Source organism: Trachemys scripta, chromosome 6 (assembly GCF_013100865.1).
Source record: "Trachemys scripta elegans isolate TJP31775 chromosome 6, CAS_Tse_1.0, whole genome shotgun sequence".
Taxonomy (NCBI): domain Eukaryota; kingdom Metazoa; phylum Chordata; order Testudines; family Emydidae; genus Trachemys; species Trachemys scripta.
The window spans coordinates 81,077,313-81,096,267 of record NC_048303.1 but is presented as its reverse complement, the minus strand read 5'-3'; the positions used below and the strand labels follow the sequence as shown (position 1 = coordinate 81,096,267).

Genomic DNA, 18,955 nt, shown 5'->3' with positions numbered 1-18,955 from the left:
TATCTTAAAGTTAGCCTCCCACCTTCATATTTGGGCATCTAAATAAAAGTGGCCTGATTTTCAAAGGTACTGAGCACCTCCAGTTCCTATTAACATGTTTGTTTTACCAGTTTACTTTTCATGAAAATCAGGCCATTTTGCTTAGGTGCCCAAATTCAGAATTAGCCACCTAACTTTAAGCACCCACTAAGGTTTGAAATTTTGGGGCATAACTTCCATTTTGTCTTTGGTTGGGGGAAGGAAAGGAGCGTGATTGACTAGACATCGATGTAAAAGTCTAATAAAAGAACGGGTATGTTAAAGGTGCAGCTTGAACAGGAACCCTGGATTCGATCCAGTCACTCCTCTCAGTATAGGCATCTCTTCTCCAGTTTGTATTTGACTGTCTGACGCAGTCAGAATGGGATATGTAATAATTGAATTGGAGATGAGGAAATTTTGTTTAAATGTGAGATGCTCCACGTGTGCACATGTGATCCTGAGCCCCTCTCTTGTTGTTAATAATTTAAACTAGAAGAAAATAGGATGCACAATTTTCAGACATTGAACATGTCTAAAGTGTTTTCAAATGTTAAGGTGCTTAGGGACAGATGTTCAAATGTAGGGGTATGCACACAAGTATTAGAAGTGTGTTGCAAAATCAGGTATTTGCACAAGTGTATGGTCAGTTGACTGGTCATGTGTAAGTACCTGATTTGCATGCATACATCTAGAATTGGCATGCACAAACCTCTCCATAGCTCTCGCATAGGTCATCTGTTCCTCTAGAATGAGGGGGTGGGTCTGGGGAAAGTTTGAAGTTCTAAAGAAACAAAATCCATACACTGTTTTTGAAGTTATTCTAACACAAAACAGCATCCAGAAACTGCTCGTTCCTTTTCTGATAAACCAAAACTCTTAGACAAAACTTTATCAGCTGAGTGAATAAGAAATATTGGGGCATTACAATGGAACTTGAATACGTTTGTGCTTTAAAATGGGACCTTTTAAGTTTCCATAGTGACTTGGATTTGTAATTAGTGTCTTCCCTAAAATGGAAACTGAGCCCAAAGCAACGTGTGTGTGAGGTCTGGGTCAGCAGCTAACCTCCTAGAGCCCAGCAGCAGCGATTGGCAAATGTTGCTGTCAGTCAGTGGCTGGAGCTGAGTGTTTGTAAGGGCAGTTGGGGGGTGGAGCCCAAGGGAAGAGGGTGAAGGAGAGGAGCTGCAGGTGCTGTAGCTGTGACTCCGATGAAGCCAGAGCGGTGATGCAGCCACCACACCCCGGGCTGAGCAGACATGAGATTTTGCGCTAGGGTGAGTTTTCCATTGAGATTCTGGTTCACTTTTTAATCATTTTAGACCCCAAAGGCCGCCCCAGGGCTAGTTTGGAGCCTGGAGCATGCCTCCAAGCGGCTGGCAGGGTCTGGTGCTTCCAGCTCTCGCCCTGTCCCTGAGCTGAGCAGGGATTGTGACCGCTTCTGCCTTGTCCCCGGGCTGCGTGTTCTTCCAAGCGCGGCAGGTCCTGAAACGAATCTGTCCCTGCTTCCCTCCGCCCCGGGGGCAGATTGTGTCTCGCTCGCCCGCGCTCCGGCCTTTCCCCGCTACAAATGCGGCTTGGACTTTTCCGAGACTTTTCGCCGTGGTAGAGCTAACAACGTGCGCTCTCTTCTCTCCCCCACTAGCCCTGAGGCGCTCGGAGGGGTCCGGCCGGCGGCAGCGGAGAAGAAGCGAGCGGACAGGGACCAGGCAGGCGCTTTCTGTGCAGAGCCGATTGCCTCTGCCCCAGCGGAACGCCTGCGCCCCGCACCCCCAGCCGGTCCTGGGCGGTGAGATGCTGGCGCGAGCTTGGGCCCTAGGGAAGGAATCTGCCCACGCCCCTCGCGTACCTTAGCCGAGAACTCGCCCCTCCGAGAAGAGCGTGGCCCGTCCTAGCCCCGTGCGTAGCTAAGAGGAAGGGGCCGTGCTCCGGGGGCAGGATGGTGGATGTATTCAGCGGGCGGCCCTTGCTCACCCGGGACGGACACGCCGTGGATCCCGAGGAGGTTTTGCAGAACAAGATCGTGGGCTTGTACTTCTCGGCCGGCTGGTGCTCCCCGTGCCGGGACTTCACCCCCATCCTGTGCGACTTCTACAGCGAGCTGCTGGAGGGCGCCCGCCCGCCGGCTCCTTTCGAGGTCGTCTTCATCTCGTCCGACCGCAGCCCCGAGGAGATGGTCGAGTACATGCACGACATGCACGGGGACTGGCTGGCATTGCCCTTCCACGACCCCTACAAGCAGTGAGTATGTGGGGGGTGGGGGGAGGAGGGTTAGCAGCAGCCTGTTACCCGCAGGCTGGGAGCCCCCTACCCTGGAGGAGCTACGCGATCCGGGGGTGGGATGGCCAGGACCGCAGCCGTTGCTATTGCCTAGACCAGGTGCGTCGGGCTGGGTTTAAATCCAAGCTAGAACGTGCCAAGTTTGCACCCAGCCTCTCGAGTTCCACTGGCTGAACGTGTAAGTGCCTCTAGTGCCCAAAGCACCTAGACCCTGTCACAGTCTGGTGGCGCCCCAGCTGCAGAACTCCAGAGCTGGCACCTGGGTCCTGCTGGATCCCAGCCAACCTTGGGCCCCAAATTCTAAGGTGGAAATCTAGAAGAACTGTCACTGAAACCTGTCCCTGTTCTGACTTGCACTGATGAACCCCTGACCATACTGCATCCTGGCACCACAGCACCAGATCCAATACCTAGACCCTGCTGGATTAGGCCAGTGTTTTGGCCCCCAATTCTTCCACATAAATAGAGAACAAGTGTAGATGCTCCAGCACTCCCATTGTACCAGGACCCGTGAAGAAGAGCTCTGTGTAGCTAGAAAGCTTGTCTCTCTCATCTACCGAAGTTGGTCCAATAAAAGGTCACCCACCTTGTTTCTAGGAAAAAAAAATAACCTTTTGCCATGATGAAAACTGGTAAACAGCAAGGTGTCTTAAGGTTTCCGCTAGGGTCCTGTATTGTTTTATGTATTTATTAACTGCCTGGAAAGGGGAGTGTGTAGTGAGGTATCAGGGGGTAGCCGTGTTAGTCTGTATCTACAAAAACAACAAAGAGTCTGGTGGCACCTTAAAGACTAACAGATTTATTTGGGCATAAGCTTTCGTGAGTAAAAACCTCACTTCTTCGGATGCATAGCTATGCATCTTTAAGGTGCCACCAGACTCTTTGTTGTTTTTGTAGTGAGGTAGCAAACTTTGCAGGTGAGACAAAGTTACTTAGATTATTCCAGTCCAGAGAAGAGTGAGAGGAATGGAAAAGAGACATAAACAAGCTAGATGACTGGACAGCATGATGAAGTTCAATATAGACAAATGTAAGGTAATGCATATTGGAGGGAAAAGTTTGAAATGGTGTGCTTTACAGGGTTCTAAACTAATTGTGTCAAGTGAGGAAAGTCACTGTAACCAACTCAATTTAAACAAACAAAAATTTCCCATGAAAAATAATCCATTGGAAATGTATCTGTCTTTGCTGCCCCAATTTGTAGCAATTTTCCACCCAGTGAAACTGTGGGTGCACTAACCTGTTTAGTTACATGGGGCCAGAAAAGGGAAATTCAGAAAAATATCAGTATTGTTTTTAAGGAAGTCTTTTTGGTAACATTTTGTAATGTTTGCTGGAGTGTGGCAATGATCTTTTAAAGTTAGCTTGCAAGTCTGATGATTGATGTTACTTTGATTAGTTGGCTTACTCCCGCCATGATAGGGTGCATTGATTTAAATAAAAGCAATTTAAATAATTAATTTATTCATGACTTAAATCAGAAAGCAGGAAAACTTGTTTTAAATAGTCAGTTTTAATTGTGTTTTGCATTTGTACTTTTGTAGTTATTTTCCTAAAGAAACGCTTATCCTCATTAGTTGGTAACCATTAAAACATATTATTTAAACTGAATATAGCATTTACGCTAAATTCGGTCCTCCTTTTTGCTAGCCAGGAGGATACACTACATCTATACATATTTATTTAAGCAATTGTATAGCTTAATTTATTTTTATTCAGGTTATTAATTTTTATATTTTTATTATGTCAGAAAATGGTGAATGATGCATTTCTTATTAGATTATTTTTTTATTTGTGATTTGTGTCAAGATCTATTTGGATGGAAATTCAAATTCAATTAATGCACAAAAACAAGCATTTAAAATTTTTGATTAAATAAAACTACTTTAAAAGTGCTGGATACATTTTTAAAAGTTTATCAAAACATATCAAAACAAAAAGCATTTAAAAGTAGCTGATTTAGTCAACAAAGGAAATATCTGCAGTTAATTAATTGACCTGATTGTTTCAAGTCACCATTTCCATCAATATTCTAGAACTAGTAGTTCTCGCCTCTCACATGGCTAATTAAGGTCTTTCTCTTTAAAAGTTCCAGAGCGCTTTAATGTTTCTGTATTAAAGTTAGCAATACCACAAGACACCACACTTAGAAGTGTTTAAGCATAACAAGTAATTGAAATTGGAGTGAATTCTGAGAGCTGAAATCCTGTAGTGTATTACACCAGTGATATATTTTAACTGTTAACACAGTTTTTAAAAACAAAAATGACTGAGGTTAGCTCTGGTAGGACTTCTGAGAGAAAGATTTCTCTAAATTTTAATACTCTGTCTAATCCCGACTCGCACATGCTGAATAGACAGGCGGGTTGTATGGTGAACCTGCAAGAGGGTAGGGAATAGTCAATGGCAAAACTCTTTGTGGGTTTTACTCTGAGTAGGTCTAATTGACATAGTGCCTAAAACTATGTTGACAGCTGGTGGGTAGTGTCTATAAAGGTTCCCAACATTGTGAACAATGAGTAGCAATAATGGGATGGGTATATAAAAGAAAACATCCCTTCTATATGTTGGGATTCCCTCCGAGACCTTTTCCACTTGGTTTATCTGAAACATCTCGTCCAGTTCTGGGAGAACACTTGATCCAGTTCTCTGGAATCCAAAAACTAGGTTTGAATCTGGCCTTGTCTCTGAGGCTTTTTATTTGGCATTTCATAAAGCTACACCTGAGGTGATCAAGCTCAGGTGTAGGTGGGTGCGTAAATCAGAATATACACAGATTCTGAAACAGACTTAACACGTGTTACATGCTTTATGATTGGTTTACTAATTTTGTGAACCAATCCCTGTATAGATCATGAGCTATCCATGTGCTACAACGTGTGATAGTTAGCAAAGCAAAGCTGCAAGCTTATCACACAGTACTCCTCTTCTTAATATTTCTTTATGTACTAGCTGCATATTATTTATGAAGCCACTTGTGAATTCATGCTTTGTCCATTGTTAACCCCTGTTTCCTTACTTCTGTTTTCTTTCATTGTTCATGCAAGGCCTACACCATAGAAAACACAGTTGTTGTGCAGTAGCTGCAGTAAGACCCTGGAACAGGATTTCCTCTTCACCCCTTTCTCAATGGGATAGCGGTGAATTCTTTTCTCCTTTTCCTCATTTACTTTCTCAGAGCAGAAGGGGAGGGGTCGTGTTACTATATTATGAATGCAGCATCAAAACTGATCTGGTAGATGATTTGTGGCATTCAATAACATTAGCACAGGGGAACCTGCTTATAGAGAAGCCAAGGGTCACCGTAAGCAGAGTGAAGCAAAAGTCTATTGAAATTAATTGAATGGTTTGAACTATAGGCAGAAATTTGCTAGAATAGAATTCATACAAAGGAAGTTCCACTCTTGATTAAACATAGAATACCTGAATTGTTGGTGAATAGTAATTTGATGGTCTACTCTGTGTGCACAAATGGATGATCTCATTTGCATAGCTAGGCTATATTTAGAGGGGACAGTATCCTTCTTTTCTCTCTCCCCTCCTTTGTTTGTTTGTTTGTTACACCCACTTGTAGGCTCTTGTCCTACATTAGACTGTAAACTCTTTGAGTCAGGGACTATCTTTCTATATGTTAATATAGTGTCCAGCACAATCATAGGCACTGGGTTTCTAATCTGCCAGGGGGTGCTCCCCCCTGGCTCTGGCCACGTCCCCACTCCACCCCTTCCCCCAAGGTCCCACCCTCCTTCTTCCCACTCTGCCTCTTCCCCGCCCAGTGCTGCCCTCGCTCCTTCCCCCTCCCCCCAGCCCTCCTGATGCTGTGAAACAGCTGATCCATAGCAGTTGGTAGGCGCTGGGAGGGGGAGGCGCAGATCGGGCCTGCTGGCGGGCAGGAGGCACTGGAGGGAGGGAGAGGTTCTGGTAGGGGGCTGCCGGTGAGTGCTCAGCCACCATTCCCCCCCCCCCCCCCCATGCTGGAGCACCCATTGAGTCGGCACCTATGAGCACAATGCAATCCCAATTCTGATTGGGGCTCCTAGATGCTATATAATAATATAACCAGGACTATGTTGTTTTAAAAAGTGAATGGATTACATGTGATTCATGTCATTAAGAAACAAACTCCTCTAACCACATAACAATACTCCAATACAGCCCATATAGTATATTTCCCCACACTGCCTCACCAACGTGCTTTGATGTTGACCTGGAGGGAAACATTCTCTAATGGTGAGAGTAGTTTGATTTTTGCCTATTCAGTCCTTGATCTGCCTGTTGAGACCACTGCCAAGTAATGCTAATTCTGGTGGTGGTTTTGTAATATTGGTTTCTTTCTACTTAAAACTAGATTGAGGTCTCAAAGTCACTTTATATAATTTTACTGAACAGTTTCTAGGTAGTGACAATATCTGGTCACTACCAACATTGGCTGAATTCAAGAGACTTAAAGGGGGAAGGTTCTGTATTCCACAAGCCATTCAGCATGTGCCATGGGAAGGCAGAAGTCTAGTGATTAAAGCTCCGGTTTCAGTCATGAGATCTGGGTTCTGTTCCTGACTCTGTGTCTTGCTCTGTGATATGAGCAAGTCACTTGATCTGTGTCCGTCCTCCAGATGAGGAAATTGAGGTAGAGAATTACATTTACTTCTTCCTCATGGGAGCACTGGGAAGGTTGATGTTTTGTCATGTTTTCTGAAATCCTCTTATGAAATGTGGCATGTCTGATAATGCCATGTGTGCATATTAAGAGTCTGAAGTGGCTAATGTAAAAACAGCAAAGAAGAATTGTTAAGTGTTAATAAGTCATGTATGAATATTTAATCAAAATGTGGCTTATTTCAAGTGTTTGGAAATTATAGCTAAATAACTTAATTGCTAATTTTTGGAGCATGCAACAAGGTGCTGTAATATCTTTATTATTAAACTATTTTAGCTGGTGAGCTCAATACTTACTGTAGTCTCATAGCTGCAAGAATTTAAATTCAAACCAGGATCACAGGCGTCCCTCAGGGTTGTGAATCTTAAACGTGTCTCTGAGTTAGGACATAAGTAGGGGTGTAGGCAACAAAAAAATATAACTCCTGATTATGTGTTTTACTCCTGGCGGAATTCTGCACCACTACGCAATGCAGAATTTTGTGGAAATTAATGTTGTACATGCAGAATTTCTTCTTCCCTTCTTTCCCACCCCTTCCCCCCCTCCCGCCCCCAGAAATGGGCTACAGAGATGCCAGCTACCACTAGGGGCTGCTGGACCTGGCACAACCCAGCTCCCAAATAGAAGACAAGGATGGGGAAAGGGGAAGGGAACTGGGGGGTTCCCAGCAGCTGCAGTTCCCAGCACGCCCTGATGGAAGAAGGTGGCAGTATGCAGGAAATTCCATGCAAGCCTGGGACCTGTTTCTCCCTCTGGATCGCTGGGTTCTGGGGCATATGGGGTGTGTGTGTGTCTGGCCTGAGGAGGGTGTGGCTGGGCTCTGGGGGGTAGGGGATGTGAATGTCTTGGGGATCATGGCTGGGTTCTGGGGGCAAGGGGGCGTATGTGGCCCCTCTGGCTGGGCTCTGCGGGAGGGGACAGAGAAACAGGAACTGGGTTGTCATAGGGTTTTCTTTAACTCTACTCAGGGTGGGGATTTTTGTGTGTCTGTATTGTTACAGACATACTTGCAGACAGGTATTTTGAAATAAATTACCAAAATAATTGAAACTGGTGTGATTATATAGTATTATTTTGACAAATAGCTTTTGCAGAATTTTTAATTTTTTGGCAGAGAATTCCCCCTTCCCCCTTCTTCCCTCTCATATGCATTTATTGCCTCATTCATACGTGCTTACATCTGTCACTCTCTTCCCAGACCCATACCCCTCAGACCACAGTGAGGAGCTTAGTATAAATACATAGCTAGTTTTACCCCTTCCACCATTCTCTGTGTCTTGGACTACCTTCCACCCACCTTCCTTTTTTCAGGGATTTTTTTGGAATCCTTCTCTCCCCACTCCAAAGGCCTCACTCCAATTAAGGTGAACTGAATATGGAGTCAGTCAAAGCTGCCTGCCATTTAGCTAGAGGGAATTGCCAGAAAGCAATACAAACTGCTCCATCTCTCTAGGGGCGGAATAAGCTTCTTCTACAGGGGTTTCAGGTCTGCTGGAGCAGGAAATTTAACTACTGCATATTAAAGCCTCAATCCTGCACTGTGATCTATATGGGTGCACTGCTGCACCCACATGAAGTCTGAGGGGACGTAGCATAGGCACAGCAGTCTGCCTGTATGGATCACAATGCAAAAACAGCCTAATTTGCTGTTGCTAGACTGCCTGCTTGTACCCCTGCCTATCTGCTAATTCTTGGGTTGGCACACCCCAGTTTGAGGTAGACATCCCAATCTGTCCCAACCATCCTTTCTGTGAAGGTTGAAAATCTAACTATACCTTCCTTCTTCACCTCCCCAACTTGAGTTGGAGACCCCAACATCTAGAACTGGGGTGGGCAAACTACAGCCCGCAGGCCGTCAGACCTTTTAATCTGGCCCTCGAGCTTCCTCCAGGGAGCGGAGTTATGGGTTTGCCCTGCTCTGCGTGGCTCCCAGAAGCAGCAGCATGTCCCCCCTCCAGCTCCTTGGCATAGGAGCAGCTAGGAGACTCCGCATGCTGCCCCCGCCCCAAGCGCCGGCTCTGCAACTCCCATTGGCCGGCAACTGCGGCCAGTGGGAGCCGGCAACTGCGGCCAGTGGGAGCTGCAGGGGCGGTGCCTGTGGACGGGGCAGCATGTAGAGCCACCTGGCCACGCGTCCGCATAGGAACCAGAGGGGGACATGCCGTTGCTTCTGGGAGCTGCTTGAGGTAAGTGCGGCCTAGAACCTGCACCTCTGACCTCCTCCCACTCCCCAATCCCCTGCCCTAGCCCTGATCCCCTTCCTGCCCTCTGAACTCCTTGGTCCCAGCCCAGAGAACCCTCCTGCATCCTAAACCCCCCAGCCTCACCCCAGAGTCCACACCCCCAACTGGAACCCTCATCTCCCCCCTTCCCGCACTCACCCCCTGCCCCAGCCTGGAGCCCCCTCCTGTTCTCTAAACCCCTCAGCCCCAGCCTGGAGCCCCCTCCCCTTCACCCCAACCCCTGAAGCACCCTGGATCCCCCTCCTCTACCCTGAACCCCTCATTTATGGCCCCACCCTGGAACCCACACCCCAGCTCAGAGCCTGTACCCCCTCCTACACCCTGACCCCCTGCCTCAGTCCAGAGCCCCCTCCCAGATTCCAAAACCCCTCTGTTCCATTCCCAGCCCACAGCCCCCTCCTCCACCCCAAACCCCTCATCCCTGGCTCCACGCCAGAGCCCTCACCCCCTCCTGCACCCCAACCCCCAATTCAGTGAGCAGTCAGGGCCTGCCATACAATTTCCATACCCAGATGTGGCCTTCAGGCCAAAAAGTTTTCCCACCCTGATCTAGAAGGAGATCACATCTATACCTCTACGCAGTACACTGTAATATCTAGGTCACAGACTTCAAAGTACCCGTCATCAAATCATGCTAGCATATTACTTTGTTTTTAATTGTATTTATTTATTTTACCAAGGAGAGAAGAGAGTTGACATCTGTGGTATGTGTTGCATTTTCATTTTGGGCCAGAGATTAGAAATTTGTGGTTATGATAAATAAGCCTGTCCAGCAGACAGAAGGTAGGCAGATGGCTGGCAGAAATGTTTGTTCCTGGAGTGTGCAAAGTGGTATTTCACAGGCATATAGTTGTCTAAGTGATGGTACCCTCTGTGAGGATATCTTCAGTATTTCTTTCCATTCACTTAACTGTTCATTGCCATAACATTAAATGTTTAGACATGTTTTTAACTGTGATGTTCCATGGTTACACATAGGTTCCAACTTAAATCAAGGTAAAGCAATCTTTTGGCTTAGTTTTCGTGATTTAAAATTATGGGGCTGTTGAGGAGCTTTGGAGTGCCACAGAGTCTCTGCCATCTCCTGTCTTTGCTTAGTGGAGCTTAGGATCTCTGCAGGCTCCCCACCTGCATCCCTGTCTCTTTCTACAAAGTAGAACCATCCCTTGCTCTCGCTGCTCTACAGAGCTGCAAGTTCCACAGAGTAAGTGGCTTCCTGCACTACTCTGCAGGTTCTCTTCTCCACCTCTCTTTGCCTTGATGCTGGCTTGGCTCTCCCCTACCCACAACAACCATTGGCTCCTGGGCAACTCAGCTCCCTCCCTCATAGGCACTTTGTTAGTCCTTTAAAGAAAACAAAGCAGAGGGCCTTCAGGTGCCAGTAGCAGCAAAGAGCCAAGCCAGCACTGATAGTATTGAGGGAAAGAGGGAACCAACATTCATTGCATCAAGGATGGAACTAGCATGGGGATGTTCAGCATCAGCTGGATTGGGAGGCAGCCTTAATCACGGTGGCTGTTAGTCCTTCACATCAGAAAATAGCCACACACAACTCCAGTTTTATTCCTGGAGTTTGACTCCCGTATGAAAATGCATATATTTATAGGGACCTCTACGTTTGCTGTGTCTCTGAATATTAGAAATGTAGGTTTTCTGTTGTTTTGTTAAAAGGACACTGTAATAACTAGATTTCAGTTTCCTCAGCTTTGGTCAGTTGGCCATCAGTCTGTATCTTTTTATCACTTAAATTCCTGTGTAAACTGAGAAACTCTGTCACTTTGGGTTAATTTAAGGTACTTTTAAGAGTACAGCCTTTCCTTATGATGGATTATGAAACTTGTTTCAATGAGGAATTTAAAGTCTCATTAATTCAAATTGGCACAGTTTAATATCCCTATGTGAGGAGAAATGGAGTAGCCATCATTGTATAATACTAATTTATACTATACCTTGGAGAATGAAAACTCCTGAGGTGAGATCCTCATCCCCGTTCCAGTCACTTCACACATAGTAAAAGGGCCAGAGCAGCATAACGGGTCCTAAGAATTACTGTTTTGGCTAAGGGAGAATTCCCCTGGTGCAGGTGCACTATGGAAGAGGGCTGCTTCTGAGGAGCCTCTTGTAAGCCAAGGCCATACTGGGGTGAGACTGGAGCAAGCAGTGCTTATGGAGGCTCCAGGCAGTACTGCAGCCCGTATGGAAGCCCAAGGGAGACTGCTGTAACTTAGATTAGGTCCTCCAGGGCTACAGAGCAGCCCAGAATCTTGAGGGTACAAAGAGGGCTAAAAGCTTTCCCTATGTCGCAAGTTCTTTGTTTGCACTTATAAGAGATGCAGCACAGAATCTCACCCCTGATATGTGTGTTTTCAGTTTTTATTGCATAGACCACTCCTTTAAGAATACTTGACGGCTTGCTGAAATGTTTCTAACAGCGTGTTTAACTTTGTGTTTTGTTTCCAGTGATTTGAAGAAGAAATACAATATAACAGCCATCCCCAAACTGGTGATTGTGAAACAAACTGGAGAAGTCATTACTGACAAGGGAAGGAAACAGATCAGAGAAAGAGGGCTAAGCTGCTTCCAAAACTGGCTCGAGGGGGCAGATGTCTTTCAGAATTTTTCTAACTGAACAAAAATTGGGAGATACAAGCAAGACAGCTAGACAAGGCTTGTGGGGGGAACTTGCAGAGTTCCCAAACTATAACTTCTTTGGTTAGAACAGGGGGCATTATTGATTAGGAGCCATTACATTTTAGTCCAAACTATAGAAAGCAGAATATGCCAATAGACTAACATAGTTCAGAACAAACGCACTTACCATTTTATTCATGTTGTCTTGTTTACTGCACTTAGTACGAACACCAAAGCATTCATAATAATATTCAAGAGTTGTGTATTTTAGGGATCTTTCAGACAGATAGAAGGGCAGCCCTGTGAAATCTATGCAAATGTTTTATTTTTGCAGATGTGTACAGGTAAAAAAAATACATATTTTTCTCAACAAGAAGATTTTTCTGGTGATTAGCACATAATTTATATTTATTGATAAAACAGAAGTATATTTGCTTTAATAAAGTACTATTTATGCATTGCATGATTTCAGATGTCTCCTTTGATATGTTACACGTAAATCTGAACAGAAAATGACATGGCTCTTAAATGGGGTGCACTGTTTGCCCATGCATAAGAAGTCCGTTGTTGTCAATGGTTGGGGTGGGTTTTCTGTACACTTTACAGGCTCTTTCCATTTTTTTATCTCCAGATTTTTCCCCCCAATACCATAGTGTCAGTCAGCATCTTCAGTTCACAATCAGGCTTTCTAAAAAATATCAGTGTTTTGTGTGTGTGTTTACAATGGGGAGAGGAGTGGCGGGAAGGAGGAGAAAGGCAGCGGATATATAGGTGAAGTGTCCATGTTAAACAAAGATGCTAACCAGGCTGGTGTCTAGTATTTAGAGCACAAAACTATGGGTCTGATTTTCCTCATGTACATTAGTGTAAACTTTTGACTTCAGCAAAGTGTCATACAGCAGAGTCCATGCAGAACTGGTAGGAGAGGAGAATCTGTCCTTTAGGCCTTATGAGCCCAATTTCTGGATGAACTGCCAATGTGGATGAGGATTGTTAAGCACATTTGTCAGGGTATGAGGTAATTCACAGAAAATGAGGCACTTTGCCTGCAGGACTCTCAAGCGCATTCTCTAAATGAAATATACACAGTTACCATAAACATGCATTAATATTTGGAAAGCTATATTTACCATGCTATAAACAGGAAGGAGTTGGATGGGAATAATATTTAATATTTGTTGAACTTGCTGATTCATTTCTTGTAATGGAGGAAATGATGTTTTCTCCTCAGAGTATGTACTCTAGGAGGGCTCATATCTAGTCCTCAAAAATAAGCTATGAAACAAGAGCTCCAAAGATACTGAGCAGAAAAACAATGTTAGCTTAGTGTGGTGATTAAATATACTTTGTGAGTCAGAGGCTCTCAGAGCTGGGTTCTTGAGGTGATATTAGGCAATACTGCAGCCTGTTTCTGATCTTCACTATCTAACCAGTTAGACAGTTCATAGTTTAGTACTCTTCTAAAGAATACTGAGCTATGAATGAATTTTCAGAAAGGCTTTTATGCAAGCTCTGCCTGCTGTTCTGGGACCAATGAATGATGAGTGTAGTTTGAAATATCAGTTCAATCAGAAACGGAAAAGACATTAATAGAAAATGTTTCCAGTCCTTAAGTATATACAATTATGTTGCCTGAAATATGGGCCAACTCCTAATGGCACAGACACCAGTTGTACCCTAATGGTTATCTCCTCATTTAGATTTCATGTTCAATTCAAGGTAGATGGCCATTTGGTTGCCTGCCTCTGTGTACAGTATTTGCATCTATATGTATGTATACTACTTAAAATTTGATTTTTTTTAGGTACCAGTGAATATACATTGAATGTGGGTGATACAATGGGCTGCTGAATGAGTATGTCCCAATCCAGTCTCAAATGAAAATCCAGATGGGATTTAACAGAAATAGAATTGTGATGAAGTAAAAGAAGTATTAAAAAGAAGTATATGGCTTCCTCCTCTGTGGGGGTCTACCATATTCTCACATCAGTATGTTGAGTGCCTTAAATAATTACCACTCCTGCTTACGTTCATTATGCTTTTCATGGTATTTCATGTTCCAAGTATAGGAAATATATGGGGTAAAGGAAAATACCATAGTGCAATAACTTCTCTACATATAGCAGAGAATGTAAAGGAGTAACTCGCATTGAGGCTACAGTGTCATTCCCTCTTGTATTGATAGGCTACTAAACTCATTTGCATGTTATACTTGAAATCATGGGCTTTTTTACACCTTTGTTTTTGCTTTAAACCTAAACCTTAAGTATGTCTTGTATTTATTAGCAATTTTTCTACCGTCCTTCCTTTTTTCTGTGGTGAAATGCCATGAATATTAATTGGTGGCCAGCTTTCTTTCTTGATGAGAAGGAATGATACTGTGTTCTGTTACAGTTATACGCAGTAGCATGAATGTTATTGATAGATATTACACACTCAAAAGGAAATTAACGAAAAACTGACTGAGGTGAGGTGAGCCTCTGCTGGGATTAGACAGGATATTACTCTTTATTAGTAGCTGATTTATGGGCCAACTTGCTTATGGCACAACACGTGTAAAGCAGTCGCATGCAGTCTCTAGTTATTGCACTATTTACAACAACATTTCACTAGCAAAAAATGGCAAGGTTTGTATGCTGATATACAAGCATTGTGAGTTGATCCATAATATTCTGAGGAGGAAGAACTAGCATTTATATTCAAACAAATCAGTGCTGTAGGCTCTCTTTTGACAACTGAATATATCATTTGGAAAGAAGCAAAGCATAGAGCTCAGAGGAAAAGAGTGATAGATTCACTAATGAAGTAAACAATACAAATGCAAGTGAAATCAGCATTTGAGGTATACAGTGAATCTCTTGCTTATCTTACATTAGCTGAGCTCATTTCCCCCCTCCCACCCACAAATGACCCGAAACTCCACTGCACATCTAAGTATCCTTAGTTCCTTCTTAAGAGTTGCTGTTGTGTATATATTGTGTGAGGATTTTTAATGAGAGAAGTAGTGTTACATTATAATGCTTCGTTATGTTAATAAGATTTTTATCTGGAATATTTGCCTCTTATCTGGAATATTTGTCTATCGATATTGTAATTTGATCTTTTAGAAGATCGCTCTTTGCCACGCATTTAGTAGACAATTTTAGAATATAATTGCTTGCTTTGGGATGTCTAAGACTAACAGTGACTCTTTCTCCTCATCCCCCCCTCCTCGTGGCATTGTCAGCAGATGGAGAGGAACATGAATTAATTTCTAAATCTTCATGGGCTTGATTTCTTTGTCATCTATGGCCACAACAAGCTAATCACACTTAATCACCAAAACCATGTTTGTATTGAATAATAGGCCTTTGTCACAGGCCTTCTACTGTTTGCAGATACCAGCCTGTTAGCATCCTCTAGGGTTTAATTTATGTGTATATATCTTCTAGTTAGCAACAGTCATCTGTGCTGTGCAACAATGACTCATATTTCTGTCCCACTTCTCTCTTGTCATGTCATCACTGCAAACGGTCAAAACTGGCTGACCAGGGAAATATAAAAACATACATTTGAAAATTAACAGAAATCAAATGGGCATAAAACGTGGTACATGGAAAGTTGCCTATACAATAGTCATTCTCTCAGAAATTAGAATCTGGAATCAATAAAATAAATGAATTCCACCAGTAGTGTTGGCATATCAATCCATAGTTCAGCAAACCACAAGCATATGCTTACTTTTAAACATGTGCTTAAGTCCCAATGAAGTCAATGAGATTTGAGCACATGCTTAAGTGCTTTGCTGAATGAGGGCCTAACTGGAGGACATTGACTTTGTAATGGATCTAGGTGGCATATGTAATCATTGAAGATTATTGCTGCAGAAGATGATGTTTCATTTTAATCTGACAGATTTCATGTGCCAAAATGTGGTCCATGATACAACCTAAAATAATCCTAAAAAGAGGGAAAATATGAAGCCAGACTAAAATAACCAATTGAAAAATAACAAAATAACCCAAGAAAGAACTGACAGAGTCAGTGCTAATGACGTGCATTCTTCCACTGATTCTCTAGTGGATTTCATTCTGTTTCAAAATGCTGCATAAGGAAGCAAAATAAGGCTATGTGTAACAGGCATGGAACACTTCTTTCAAAACAATATTTTAGGATATATAAGAGGCTGGAAAGGGAAGAGCAATTTATCTGATGTGCAGGAGGACAAGGACAAAATATATTCTTTGGTAGATCTGACAAAGCTAAAAACCACAGCACTGAATGTTTGCTCTTCCCCTTATTCCCCACATAAAGGCCAAGCTTATCCTTGCATATCTATCATTTGCATGAGTTCAGTCTAATAGCCAATCAGGATCTATCTGTGGACATCTTAACTGTGCATGAGAAGTATGGAAAAACAGAACTCATGAACCTAGCTCCATAACCATGGGTCTCACTCAGTTGGGCTAAAGCAGAACTTCTTTAACTGTCAATAGCAATGGGCTCGTTATATTCTCTTGTTGAGGCGTGCCACTAGATATCTGAGTAGATCTAACATTCTTTCTGCTAAAAGGTAATAGCGTATATGCGCAAAAGCCTGGGCACTACAAAAAGAGCACCAATCTTTCCATATAAACTTGACTAAAAGTTATGTTTTTCTTTTGGGACCAGGTCCAAGGTAGGGTTGGTTTTTTTTGCCTTCCAAGATTAATAGTATCCCTTTTAAAAGACTGTTTTGTGTACATTTTGAAAGCTTGTTCTGTGTATAAACTTCAAAGGAGAGAAGTAAAATGATCTGTATTTACTCCTTCACATAACTAAAATTTTTGGAAGGAATTTTCGCCTTTGGGCCTTTTTATCTAGAAAACTCTTGTGAAACCGGGAGGAAAATTACCATTCATATGCCAGTGTGATGGGTGCATAATAAATACCTAAATAGAAAATAATGATATTTATTGAAATTTGTAACGACGTCACAGAGCATCAGCAGCGCACAATCCACTGACCGCGAACTTCCCATGCACCATCTGCAGCAAAATGTTTACCTCTAGAATTGGCTTGTACAGTCGTCAGAGGGCACACCATGAGACCATAGATGATCTGCACAGATCTGTTATCATCGGATCGCTGGACTACCAAGAAGAAAACTAGAGATTTACAAATGAGCTGTGAAGGCCCAAATGTGTTTGTTTGACTTTAAGACAAAGATCCAAAATGGGCAAAACCTAAAGATTCCTCACATGATGTAATGATGACTTCAACATATATTTTAAATATCAGGTTTTTTTAATTTCTGATCTCGATTTACAGTAATACAAAGTGAAATAGATCTCTGTAGAAAGGAGTAAAACTCAAGGCTAAAAGTGATGCATTCTTGTGATAAGGAATAGTTGAGAGCATGTCTAGCTAGGCCACATGGATCTGATCAGTAACAAACCTTTTTTAGCCTCCTATTCCCCTTTCCACAGCTCTGTGGTGGGTGCAGCTATCAGATTACAGAATGTGTTGCTTTTGTTCATTGTGTGACTGAGGCTGGGTCTACACTACCCGTCTGAATCGGCTGGTAGAAATCGACCTCTCGGGGATCGATCGGGACGCGACAATCGATCCCCGAATCGACGCTCTTACTTCACCAGCGGAGGTGGGAGTAAGCGCCGTCGACGGGAAGCCGCAGAGGTCGATTTTGTTGCCGTCCCTACAGTGGGGTAAGTCGGCTGCGATACGTCGAATTCAGCTACGCTATTTGCGTAGCTGAATTTGCGTATCTTAAATCGACCCCCCCCCCGTAGTGTAGATGTAGCCAATGTTGCTTTTCAACTGCTGATGTTGAAAAGTGTTAACTCAAGCAGTTATCTGTACTGTGCGTGGGTGAAGGTTTTTAGACGTTACTTAGTGCATAAATATGTGGGCAGCCGTAAAGTCTCTGCTGTCGAGTGCCATGAAGACAAATGTGTAGATGGGTGAATCCCTGATAGAGAGGGATTTATACTCTCCATCTTCTCCATTTTGTTTTAACTATTTCAAAGCAACCAATGCTATATGAAGGGTGATGTAATGGGAAACACGAATGGCTACCTGTTGCTTTCCTTTCACTTTAAGTGATGAATGGATGTTTGCAGGGGGTGTGCACTGCAGGATGCAGAGGTTGCTAAGGTAAGTCCCTCTTCACCTGAACTGAAACCCAAATTTAAAGCACCATAGTAAATTCCCATGTAAATGGTTTGAATGCAGTTTTGAATAATTCATCACGAGTGTTGCTGTAGCAAAGGGAATCCAGATGTGAACCCTCAAGCACGTGCTGACATCTCAAGTATGGCTCAGGCATGTTGTAAGGCAGTGCATATGCTGCACAGGAAATGTTTTGGACTGTGCCGATAGTAAATTGACTCTAGTGACACTTGTCAGCTAACCCCCTACTAAGGTTTTGCCCAGCCTGTAGGTAGACTCCCGGATCCACAAAACAATAAAACAGTGGTTTTTGAATGAGAAATGGTTTAAATTGATTCCTTTACTGTACACAGAAAAAATCCTCCAAAAAGAATGTCTTTCTGACGACTGCAATCTAACTACACAATTCCTATGTAAAGATCTGTTAGAGTTGTATCAGCAGTGTCATGCTCAGATCAAAGCTCTTTTTAAAAGAAATTATTTACCCAAAGAAGTACCCCTTGGACAGACACCTGGGCTTTTTTAGGGAGCTTCTGCTTTTTAAAAATCCAGTTTTCCAGCAGGGTTTGGTGAGGCACAAGGAGATACAATAACTTGCCTCGGGTCAGAGTGACTCAATGATCATCCTGGATCCGAATCCTAGAGTCTCTGAGCTCTTAGTGATTCAGCCTGTTTTGTGGTCGAGAGCACGGGCAAATGAAGTTCTCTGTTTACTGAACAATTAAAAAGAAGAACAGGAGTACTTGTGGCACCTTAGAGACTAACAAATTTATTAGAGCATAAGCTTTCGTGGACTACAGCCCACTTCTTCGGATGCATATAGAATGGAACATATATTGAGGAGATATATACAGAGATCTCCTCAATATATGTTCCATTCTATATGCATCCGAAGAAGTGGGCTGTAGTCCACGAAAGCTTATGCTCTAATAAATTTGTTAGTCTCTAAGGTGTCACAAGTACTCCTGTTCTTCTTTTT

The 18,955-nt window shown here is 43.2% G+C and overlaps 1 protein-coding gene across 1 annotated transcript; it reads left to right on the top strand.

The window, feature by feature from the left end:
• The first annotated feature begins 1,148 nt into the window (after positions 1-1,148).
• Positions 1,149-12,290, top strand: NXNL2 (nucleoredoxin like 2). Its single transcript, XM_034774889.1, has 3 exons — positions 1,149-1,295; positions 1,664-2,259; positions 11,659-12,290. The coding sequence occupies exons 2-3, from the start codon at positions 1,958-1,960 to the stop codon at positions 11,825-11,827; spliced, it is 471 nt and encodes a 156-aa protein (XP_034630780.1). The 5' UTR covers positions 1,149-1,295; positions 1,664-1,957; the 3' UTR covers positions 11,828-12,290.
• The last annotated feature ends 6,665 nt before the right edge of the window (positions 12,291-18,955 follow it).

Bases quoted from the DNA above. Each gene is read 5' to 3' on its own strand.
- NXNL2 (XM_034774889.1), top strand. From the start codon at position 1,958: ATGGTGGATGTATTCAGCGGGCGGCCCTTGCTCACCCGGGACGGACAC. The intron at 2,260-11,658 runs GTGAGTATGTGG...TTTTGTTTCCAG, and splicing joins TTCCACGACCCCTACAAGCA to TGATTTGAAGAAGAAATACA.